The sequence below is a fragment of the Tachysurus vachellii genome, chromosome 19 (genome assembly GCF_030014155.1).
Source record: "Tachysurus vachellii isolate PV-2020 chromosome 19, HZAU_Pvac_v1, whole genome shotgun sequence".
Classification (NCBI taxonomy): domain Eukaryota; kingdom Metazoa; phylum Chordata; class Actinopteri; order Siluriformes; family Bagridae; genus Tachysurus; species Tachysurus vachellii.
Genome location: NC_083478.1, coordinates 19,641,020 through 19,652,966, shown reverse-complemented (window position 1 = coordinate 19,652,966; position 11,947 = coordinate 19,641,020). Strand labels below are relative to the sequence as shown.

Genomic DNA, 11,947 nt, shown 5'->3' with positions numbered 1-11,947 from the left:
GTGTCTCTGTCTGTTTGTATTTTCTCAGGAATCTTTCACTGTCCTGCTTTATAACCTAAAACAAAACGGTAACACACACTAATAAAGAGCCCAAACCCAGGAAACTAGTGTGTGTGTACACTTAGTCTGACTGATGTGTGTGACAGTTTGATCAGTGATTATGACCACGAGCTGGTACCTGGATGGCAGCCAGGTTCTTCTGCTCCTGAGACGGTGCCTGGTGAACGAAGCGCAGCCAGTTAGCATGTCGAGGGTTGCTGGCATCCAGTATGTACAGCACGTCACCTCGGTTCCCTCGAACCTGCAACAAAAAAAAACACAGACGCAGTGAAAGCCGAGAGAACCCTCTGTTTAAGAAAGGAGAAAAAAGGAACCCAGAAGGTCATGACATGCAGAGTGGCCAAATTAAACACACTAAAGAAACTGATAAACCCTAAAAAATACTTGGCGTTTCTGGGATAATAAGGTGGTAACAACAAGCTACAGGTTTACTAATAAGCTCAAGCGTCCGATCGCTGCTCCAGAGTGTGGAGACATCTCCGTGTCTGGATCATTGGGTTGTTGTTCTTGGACCATCTCAAGAGTTAAGGTTGAAGGTTAAAGGTTAGGTACAGGGCTGTCCTTATCTGAGGACGTGGCTCATATCTGCCTCCAACCTTTTGACTTTAAGTTCTGCAGCATTCAGAATCTTGGTTCGGATCCTTATAGCTGTTGTCCTGTTGGATGGTGAACCTTCACTCTCCTTCCACTTAGTTGAAGACAACTTGTTGAAGCTTTTCCTTTTAAGTTGCCCTGTCTGTATTTGGCACCATCCATTTTACCCTCAACCTTGACTAGTTTTCCCACAACCGTTCATCAAGATGCTCAGACCACCATGCTTCAGAGTGGAGATGGTTTTCTCAGGATCTTTGGTTTGTCTTGGTCTCATCTGACCAGAAGCTTCAAAATGCCTAACAGTTTTGCTCTCAGCACCTTTCTTGTGGACTGTCCATGCTAAAGGTTCTACTAGGTTCCACCATCCGAGCTACGGCTCTCTCCATCTCCTAGGCTGCTTCTGTGACTAATGTCCTCCTTAGCCGGTCACCCTGTGACTACATTTTCCTGTAAGCGTACAACCTTTTTGACTTTTATTCCTTACATAACCAAGGACCGTTGGCTTAAGAAGAGGGAAATGACTGAGAATGTGCAAAGCTCCATTTTTTTAATCAACCATGAAGCAGATGGACAACGATTTCCCTAAAAACAGGTGAGAAACACGACAGCTTGCTTCTTACAAATATAAAAATGGGCACAGTCGTCCAGGCGAAATGTTTTGTCTCCAGAGAAACAAAACGTCTGACCCAATACTGCAATCCAATACTGGGATTCTGCTATTGTCTAGAACACTGATCCAATACAGGATTCTTACATCATCCTTTTGTTCGCCTGATGTTTCAGTGCTGGGTAAACATGTCATGGCAAGGTTTCTAAACCTGATGCTTTTATATCACAATACGTACTTTAATGGTTCATGAACGTCTGCGTCGTCGTGATCACATGACAAGTGGTCGATCTTTCTATTTCCTGGCCTCATTATATTTTGTTAATTGTTTGATTTTTCCTCCTGAAGTGAATATAAAACACATGACATGCTATTTTAACATTATCAACAATCTCACTTAACATCAGTCTTGTCCTCGCTAACGAGTTTTTCTCCTGCCTCTGTTTTTGGATACAAATTATTATTTTAGCTAGTTTTATTAGACTGAAATGACAGCTAATAATGCCTCGCACTCTACGACCATGTAATGTGATGTTCCGTCTTAATTGCACAGCTGCACTCTCAGCCCCCCAGCACATAAAAGCGCGGTACGGTTAGCAGATTACACGGCACGGCACGGCACTGTAATTTAAGATTTAAACGTACTGTACGCCGCGCATCTGTCTGAGAACGCCGCTCGGATAGACAGATGTATAAATCACCTCTGTAATGCGGCCAGGCCCCGGCTGATGCAGGCTCTAATTAAAATGTTGCGGAGCTGAAAATAAAACCTGAATCTCGCAGGGCAAATATTGGGAGAGCGAAGTGGGGAAGGGAAAAGTTCTGGAGAGAGGGTGGGGGGTGGGGGGGTGGGGGGTTCGTGCTACGTGCCCGCAGTGCTGCTTGGCAGGCAGAGCCGTTATTACCGAGACGACGTAGGCTGAGCGGTATGAGCTGAGAACATGGTCTACATGCCTGCTCTGATTACCCCCTCGCCCAGAGTTGCCCAGTCAAGCGTTTCAGCACTAAAGCACAGCGTCGGTGACGTTCACGATGCCAAACCACTTTTTAGTGCTCGGGATTTAGTCGAGTCAAGGCATGTCGAGTCAAGGCCTTTCTGTTAGAACAAAATAATAAATAAATAAACAAAATATCACTGGACTCTAAATGTCTGTAATGTTAATCAGACTAATAAGTACATTCTGTCTGGATCTTCTTGAATAAATTCCACTACTGATGGACTGTTTGGATGTTCAAAGAATAAAATCTCAACCTTTCTCACGTGATGTAAAAGTCCTTTAGTTTCAGATATTTTCAATTACACGTCATGTATTATGAAATTTAGCTGCTAAAATTAATTTTATACACCAATAAATAGAAAGAGTAATGAAAGTGTAATTATACTGCTATTACATGTTATTAGTGATTTATTAGTCTACTAAGGGGTTTAACAAACGTAAGATTCTCGTCGACGTACGATTTTAAAAGTAACAGTTGAAACAAATGAATTGATTATGATGTGTGTTTTTAAATTCAACTATTTAACGGACTAGTGACGTGTTTTGCCTATAACATAGTAACAGATTCTGTGACATCATCTAACGTCAAATCGGCCAAAACGAAAAGTAAACACCGGGGCTAAACACCGAAGCATCTTGGGTTTTAGGTTTACATCTTTGTCACCTTCAACAGCTCATTTATCTTTAATAAACAGTCAGGGTTGCTATGGATACAGAGCCTGTCCTGGGAATTCTGGACATGAGACAGGAAAACTCTTTGAAAGTGATGTATGGTCAGTCAATCACAGGCGAACTTGACTTCTCAAGTGTGTGTAGTTATATAATGTATTGTTGTGTTTGTAAAAAAAACAAAAAAAAAACACATTCATTAAACACGACTGTGGCGTCGTTGATGAGTTTAACTACCTCCCACATCAGCCTCGGGTCCATGCTCTTGTCTAGATCTCCAGGCATCCTCTTCTCTCCGGCGAACGGGCCGAACTTCTCTCCCTGAAACACACAGTCTCCGAGTTACACACACTTGCTTTAATACACAAATAGCAGAACAAAGCAGAAAACACTTGCTCTGATGCTCTGATGATCGTCGTGAATTGCAGAATGGTGTGTATCGGGGATCTGTATTGAATTTAAAGACGGTTTTAATTGCGTGTCGATTTACTGAATTATGTCTTGACATGTTATAAGGGACAAACTTTTTAAACAATTTAGTGCTCTGTGAGACTGTCACATCCCTGAGTGATATTTCTAATCATTTTATATTTCCAATAAAGATAAAATAAAAATATTTATTTTTTATATTTATCATTTTATTTAATGTCCTTTTTAAATAGTTTTTTTTCCTTTCCAAAAATAATAATGATACAAAACAACAATTTGTAGCTTATTTATATTTTTATATATATATTTATTTTATTTTTATTGTTTGTTTTTAAAGTGGCAGGGAACATAGAAGATACCTAATAAAGGTAGCCAGGGAAACTTCCAAACCGCGCCACATTGCCTTCCTAGTGCACTAGATGCGCGCGTGCAGCCCTTCCGCTGTACCCTAGGTAGCGCGCGTGTGTAGGGAAGACGGACCTATTTGAGATGCGGCCTCGGTTCCAGCGTTACCTCGGCTATATACGTGGCACCTCACGGTTACAGAAACGTGAAAAGGCATTAACGTGACATGTGGACGAGATTAGAAGATGTTACATTAATAAACGCAACAGAAAGACTCGTTCGCTGTAAAAAATAAATAAATAAATAAATAAATAAGCCTGGGTTTTTTGTCAGTTTGGCTTCTTTAATCTTTTTTTTCCCCCAAAACAAACCTTCTTGACTCGTCTCGCAGTGTACAAACCGACTCCGTCCTGGACTTTGGAGGACTTCAGAGCGAACCTGTCTGGCACGTACATACCCAGCATTGTCATTACTCTCACTTACTAATCGGGAAATTTTCTAATTTCCTGACAGAAACCGAATAAACCGGTTTAAAGCTGTTTGTTTTTTTGCTTTTCCCTTAAAATCTCGGCGCAGCTCGAGCCTCCATGTCGCCTTGCTTGGCTGTGATTGGTGGAAAGTTCGTAACCAAGGGCAACATGTTTTTCAGCGAGGAGGAGCTTCCGTGTTGCTCATGTGACGTCGCAGCGACTCTGCGTTGTGATTGGTGGAAAGTTTGTAACGGATCCTGCGGCTGCACGTTTTTTTTCCCCTGAACGTGAGGATGCTCAGTGGGAATTCATTAAAATGTGCATTTTAGTTTAATATCTAAAATAATTTATTTTTTTTCAATTCCCACATGATGACTGAGTTACATTTTGACATAGAAAGGATGCATATATACTACATAAGTGTGGCTTTTGTCCAGATGTTCAGAATAAAAACCACGTGTAAGACATGTTTCAGAGTTTGTGACATATTTTCATTCAGTTCATCTTTACTAAGCACTTTATCCTGGTCTTATCTTATCACAAAGGAAAAGATCAAGCGAGCGAAAATACACACAGACGATAACCCAGGCTCGGGATCGAACCAGGAACCCTGGAGCTGTGAGGTAGTCGGTAATGAAGGGTGATTGTTGTCGTTAGTCATTAACGTAGGGTAAAAGGGCATTGTGGTTAATGAAGAAACCTTCTAACAATAAGTTTAACTCACGTATTGAATTATAAAAACTCATATGCAAGTCTCACAGGGTCGACTTTTCAACAAAAAAACATTACGCTTGGGAGAAGACCTACATGCTTACATTAAAAAAAGTCTCATATTTATTTATTTATTTATTTTTATTTCACCTTGTAATTCACAGCGACCAATATTCATTAAAAAGCCAATTTGTTTCCAACTTTGTTGTCTTACATTTTAGATGTGAACTGGGGCAGTATTTAGGCCACGTGTACCGAGGGAACGGGAAAGAAAAGTCACAGACAACGATGCATGTTAGGAATTAGAAACAGATCAAACAAGCTCTAGATGTGCCACACACTGACATTTGCATCATCCTTTATTCGTTTTTCATCTCGAGTGAGCAACTTCGAATGTGACACCAAATACAGTTCCTTAAGCTATTAAGTGAGCTAAAAGAGCTGAAAGAGTGAAGTTCGGAGCAAGTTCCAAAAATCAGAAATTGTTGTTGTTGTTGTTTTGGCTGCTCACTGTTACGGGTCGCCAGGGCAGATCATCTGGTCCGAATATTTAATTTGGCACAGGTTTTACCCCGGATGCCCTTCCCGACACAACCCTCCCATTTAATCCGGGCTTGGGACCGGCACTAAGACTATGCTCTTTAGTGCCTGGGTTAGCTTTCTGACCGGGAACCGAACCCGCGTCAATGAGAGCAGAGGATCAATTCAGAAATGTTATAATATCATAAAATATAAAACCAGAGTGAACAAACTGATGGCAGATGGCATTTTGTTGACTTCTCAGTCATCAACCTTCCAAAAGCAAAACTCTATATATCTGAAATTCTATCTGAAACACACACCTAACTTCCCCCAGTCCTCCCAGTACTCCAGTTGATGATGTCCTTGAAATCAATTTCTATGCTAAAGATACCATACGTGTGATACTACAGTTTATTCCTCCTCACTCATGATCTCAGAGAGCGTTCTTAAATTTCCTGGAAAATTGGCCTTCAGCAGAATTTGCCAGATGAACACTGGGAGAATCTTTTGCCATCGATTTGTTTAGCTTTAATCCCTGAACATCATGACTTGATAAAGTTGAGGCTTGTCATCGAGACCCTTGCGCTCGCTCATTTTGGTGCTCTTATCTCCAGCAACCCCCACCTTCCTGTTCCTGTTTAGTTTATCTGATTGTGTTCACCTGTTCCTTGTTTCCCCTTGATTAGTTTGATGCAATGCGTCTTTGCAGAGTCGTATACGTTTGGATCAGTTCCGAGCCTTCTTTTCCTACATTCCTTGTTCACAGATCAATTCATCGCCTGGTTTTAACTCTATGATTATGGCTTTCCAGAGTTTAACCCCATCTGCTTTTGCTTTGATGATGGATCATGATTGTGGTTTCTGGAAAACAAAAACACCCTAATAAACATGACATCAAACTGACATGCTTGTCACCAGTTTTCATGTACTTCACATGACATAGGAAGGGTGCCATGACAAATCCTCCTCTCACTGGAACAAAACAAAACACGAGAATTGCAGCTTGTGTTGACTTTGTTTGTTTGATTCTGGACTTGACTCCACCTCTGTCCTGTCACTGGTCTGCTGCTTAATGTCTGCAGCTGTTCTGAGCTATTTCCATCCGATTTCTTTGTTTCATTGCGATGGCTTTGGATTATTTTGTGCAGGATTGTTTCTTCAGGTCGGTGTTTCATCTCTGCATTGTAGTCCTATTGATATTGATCTTTTTTCTTAGGATATTATCAGATTATTTTTTCCAAAAAGTTGTATTTATGCACTTTTGTTTCAACCAACTGTATCACATGTTACAAAGTTGGAATATATATCTATACATGTTAGAAACATATGCAGTAGGCACTGAATCAAATGCAGAAGGTACTGAATTGAATGCTAGTTATATTAAATTGAATACTGTAGGTAGTGAATCAAATGCTTTTGTTATTGAATCGATTCATTAGTTACTGAATCACATGCAGTAGGTAGAGACTCGAATGCAGAAGGTACTGAATCGAATGCTGGTGGTATTAAATCGATTGTAGTAGATAGTGAATCGAATGCCCTAGGTAGATAGTGAATCGAATGCCCTATGCTTTTGGAACTGAATCGAATGAATAGGTACTGAATCGAATGCTGGCGGTATTAAACCGATTGCAGTAGAGAGTGAATCGAATGCAGTAGGTACTGAATCAATTTTAGAAGGTACTGAATCGAAAGCTGGTGGTGTATAATTCAATTATTTAGGTACTGAATCAAATGCTCTTGGTATTAAATCGATTGCAGTAGGTAGTGAATCGAATGCAGTAGGTAATTAATTGAATGCAGAAGGTACTGAATCAAATGCTTTTGGTATTGAATCGAATGAATAGGTACTGAATCGAATGCTGGCGGTATTAAACCGATTTCAGTAGACAGTGAATCGAACGCAGTAGATACTGAATCAAATGCTTTTGGTATTGAATCGAATGCAGTATGTACTGTCACAGCACAACAGCTCTATAGATCTATAATACTCATGTGCTATACAGATCTATAATACTCATGTGCAGATAATCACAATCAAGTGCAATCACCACACACTTCACACTGATCACATCTGTGCAGTCTGGAAGCAGCTCATGTCTCCTGAGCTCTGTATCAGTTCTTCAGTTCTTCCAATCCTGTGTGCTGATTCTCCATATCTGATCTAACTAAGTATCTGGTGACCAGGAATAATTGGAGGCAGGTTGCTGCTGGGGGAATCACTGAGAAATGGAAATGCTGTCCAGACACGAGAACATGTGGACAACCAGCTGTCTAAATGTAGAGAGACCGAGAAGAGGATACACGCAAATGAATACATGCAGCTACTCAGGAACACACATGTAAACACACACACACACATCTGAGCCTATTAAACCTAAACCACAGTGTTTCTGCTCAATGAAATGCTTCTCACACACATACACACTTTTGTGTATTTTAAGTGTGCTATTGATAATACACCTTCTATGAGCCTCTGTCTACAGTCGAGCATCAGATGTTTTCCTGCAGTTGTTTACTCCTTTCCACGGCTTTGTTTATCTCGCAGCCTTCCTAATGAGCCGCTTCTTCGGCGCTTTGGAGATTGCGCGTAAGTTTCGGCTTGGTTTCGAGTTTTGGTTTGTTTTTGTTTTGGAAGCGAATAGAACAACATGCTTTATTTATTCGAGCTCAGTCTAAAATCGCAAACTGGAAAACACACAACTCGGCTTCATGATGTTCCTTTTGTGCTTAAAGGCTTAAAGACGTCGTGGAGACGTTGGTGCAAAATGTTACAAATGTCCCAGAATGCAGTGCAGCCAATGACGAGATACGACACAGACTCGGATAGTGGTAAAGATGGACAAAATAAAGGAGTAAATTTCCGCTCCATTGCTCTTGGTACAGGGGGCTAAATACTGTTTTACAAAGATCTCAAAGACGTTTTAAGACTATGGGTATACTTTCTAAATTAAATGATGTCTGTGAATGTAGAAATGGAAATAATTTGTGTGTGTGTGTGTGTGTGTGTGTGTGCGTTGAGTTTACACAGGTGTACATATATGTGTAAGTATGTGTAAGTCTGTGTGCATGTGTATTCTGTGTGTGCGTGTGTGTGTGTGTGTGCTGTGCAATGTCCAGAGAAAGGCAGCTTTTCGAACAGTGCTCTTTGTGTGGCCCTCACCATCCTGCCCCCAACCTCTATGACCTCTGACCCCTGATGACTCCGCTGTCAACGCCACTGCTGTAAAGAGGGCTGAAACGATTAGGAGCCGACGACCCCGAACGTGACCCCATAGTCACACACACACACACACTAACACACACACACACATGACCCCACTACAACTGTCTCTCTCAGCTTTCACTTTTCAGAGTTGATAATGTGGCTCATTAGGTCTCTCTTTCGTTCCCTCTTTCTCTCTCTCTCTCTCCCTCTCTCTCTCTCACACACACTCACAAACATGGAGTGTGTATAGAAGTGAAGACAGACTGGTGGCTGTAACACTGAAGCATGTCTCTCACTTTGTCTTACAGCTGAAGTAAAAGTGCATTTGTCTTGACTTTACCTGTCATCTACCTTTCTCTCTGTTTACTCTCTCTCTCTCTCTCTCTCTCTCTCGCTTTTTATTTCATGTCAGTTCAGATGAGGCTCTGTTTCCGCCTCTCCGACCCCCGCTTCACTCTCAGGACCGCAGCCTCGCCTACTCATCGTCTCCTCCAAGGTCAGCGTTAATGCTCTCACTATGTCAGATCTGAGAGAACGAGAGGATAAGAGAGGGAGGAAGGGAACAGGGAGTCGAGACAGAGATCATTGTGTAGATTAAGCGTGAGAAAGTGGTGAGGATGGTGGAGAAACACAAACGACTCGTGGGTTCAAACGCAGGAAACAAGCAGCCCAGAGCTTTGCTTCTAAAATTTCAAATAATATTTTACATATTTTACACCTCTCTCTCTCTCTCTCTCTCTCTCTCTCTCTCTCTCTCTCTCACACACACACACACACACACACACACATTGGCAATCATGATAATTAGCCTGATTAGCACTTTTTTCCACATTGATTCCTGTTTGCTGAGAGTTCTATCATTTTAGCAGCTTTCCTGTGGAAAACTTATCACTCGTCACATCCAGAACTGAGCGATTAGTGATTTCCAAAAGGTTCCTGTGTTCACACGTCGCTTCCCGAAAGTAGGCTTCTCAACCCTGGGATCTAAAATAAACCCTGCTGATTTAGACAGTGTGTAAGATGTGTTGAGTCAGTTGCTACATTTCGAGTAGACGTTGAGAAACGAAGGTCAGAGTAACTCGGGCCAAACGCTGCGGTTTTTCTTCTCGCCCTCGTCCTTTCTGTTCTCGTTGCTTTACAAACACAATCGCACTCGGGTGCCATAACTCAAAACAGCATGTTAGAGTGTTTATGTGGTCAGTCAGGGTGTGTGTGTGTGTGTGTGTGTGTGTGTGTGTGTGGACCAACAGCGACTTCAGAGCGGTCCTCACCAAAGTTTTCGAAAAGTGTCACCAGGAGTTCAGAGTAACTTTCCCTGTTATCATGTGACACCCAGAATTATTTAATGATGGAATATTTTGGTCAAATCTGATGGTATGATCCAGCACAACATATATTTGAAACCAAAAACACACTTAGGTTGTACAGTATGTAATATTCTATTATATTATATCCTAAATGATATTAGATTAGATTATACAGTTTTTCAGTCTTGATTGTTGAACCTTATATATTTTCTACAACGGTACTAGTTCCGTCTACGTCCATAATGGATCCAAATAAACGGATTAAAAGCATAAATAATTGTTAAAATGATCGTCCTTAGGTTGTCCTTGAGGTCATGTTTACTTGTTAAGATCGATGAAAGGATCTTATGACTCACGATAATGTGACAAGCTGCAGTTTTTACGTAGCCGTTATAACCTAAGCGCTAATAGGAACTTACTAGTTACTGGGATGTTACACAACATTAAACATTGTGTTGTTGCACCTGATGTGCAGAATCAGTATAGTGTTGAACAAGTGGCTTTAAGATGTTCACTCTATCTGTGAAGTTCTTTGATTTCAAAGTTCACTGAATTTAAATATCAATGGATAACAAAAAGTGACAACACGGTGATCTGTAGTTTTTTTTTTTTTTTTTACAACTCCGCTGCAATATTTAGGAAAATATTTAGAATACTGACAACTTTAGTTCATTTTTCTTTTCTTTATTTGATCACACTTCAACAAATCTGAGAATATTAAGCCGATACCTTTTCTGTTTCTTTGAAATATTTACTCATGACCTTTCAAGCTAATTTTAATGGAAGATAATTCTGCATGGGGGTCACGGTGGCTTAGTGGTTAGCACGTTCGCCTCACACCTCCAGGGTCGGGGTTCGATTGCCGCCTCCACCTTGTGTGTGTGGAGTTTGCATGTTCTCCCCGTGCCTCGGGGGTTTCCTCCGGGTACTCCGGTTTCCTCCCCCGGTCCAAAGACATGCATGGTAGGTTGATTGGCATCTCTGGAAAATTGTCCGTAGTGTGTGATTGCGTGAGTGAATGAGAGTGTGTGTGTGTGTGTGTGTGTGTGCCCTGTGATGGGTTGGTACTCCATCCAGGATGTATCCTGCCTTGATGCCCGTTGACGCCTGAGATAGGCACAGGCTCCCCGTGACCCGAGATAAGCAGTAGAAGATGAATTAATGAATGAATAATTCTGCATATAGGAAAAATCAACATTATATAACAATACAATTGGACCCTATCAGAGTAGTAAATATGTCTACAAATAGGATTAACGGGCTTTTATTTTTGATATATAATGATCTCAGAATTTATTCTTTATTTAAGAGGTCTTTACTTACTAAGATGTATAAATTACGGGATGTCTGGATAAAACCGTCTTCTTTTTTTTTTTTACTAGAATAAAATACGAAATAAAATATCCACTTAGGACAAATAATCAAGTAGAAAATTGTGTTGTTGCACCTGAAGAATCGGTATAGTGTTGAACAAGTGGCTTCAAGATGTTCTCTCTAGCTGTGAAGTTCTTTGATATGCATATGTTCCATATGTGAACGTGAGTCGCAATAGGAGTCAAAAATTCAGCCGTTATTCTAAACGATTCTGAACAGTGAGTCGTATGAAAATGAATCAAATTCCTCATAGTCGAAATGAATTCAAACGAGTCGAACGAGTTTCTTATTCAGGTTCGTTCGAAGGAATCGAACAAGAGTGTCAGAATCCAAAACACTAACTAAGAGGTCTTGCAGATCAATTTAAAGAAGTGTGAAGGTTAATCCAAAGCAGATGAAGCTCTGGGTGACTCCTGAGCTCTGGATAATGTGCCAAGTGGATGATGGGGAAAGCAAATGACATTTGAAACCTTGCAGAGAAGCACTTGAAGTAGACAAAAATCATAAACTAAACTCACCTGTATGACTCAGTGTGTGTGTGTGTGTGTGTGTGTGTGTGTGTGTGTGTGGTTTTATTCTGTACAATTTAAGCTGAAGAATCATTCTGATTATGTCATTAATCAGGAAACACAAAAACACAAATACAAACATGC

General features: G+C 40.8%; 1 protein-coding gene across 1 annotated transcript in view; it reads right to left on the bottom strand.

The window, feature by feature from the left end:
- The window catches only part of prdm5 (PR domain containing 5), a 49,064-nt gene extending 44,764 nt beyond the window's left edge, over nucleotides 1-4,300 (bottom strand). Inside the window, exons 1-3 of the mRNA XM_060894921.1 lie at nucleotides 4,074-4,300; nucleotides 3,166-3,249; nucleotides 179-301 (exon numbers count right to left, since the gene is read on the bottom strand). Coding sequence (XP_060750904.1) covers nucleotides 179-301; nucleotides 3,166-3,249; nucleotides 4,074-4,172 — 306 coding nt within the window. The 5' untranslated portion in view covers nucleotides 4,173-4,300. The remainder of the gene's footprint in view (nucleotides 1-178; nucleotides 302-3,165; nucleotides 3,250-4,073) is intronic.
- Nucleotides 4,301-11,947: the final 7,647 nt, after the last annotated feature.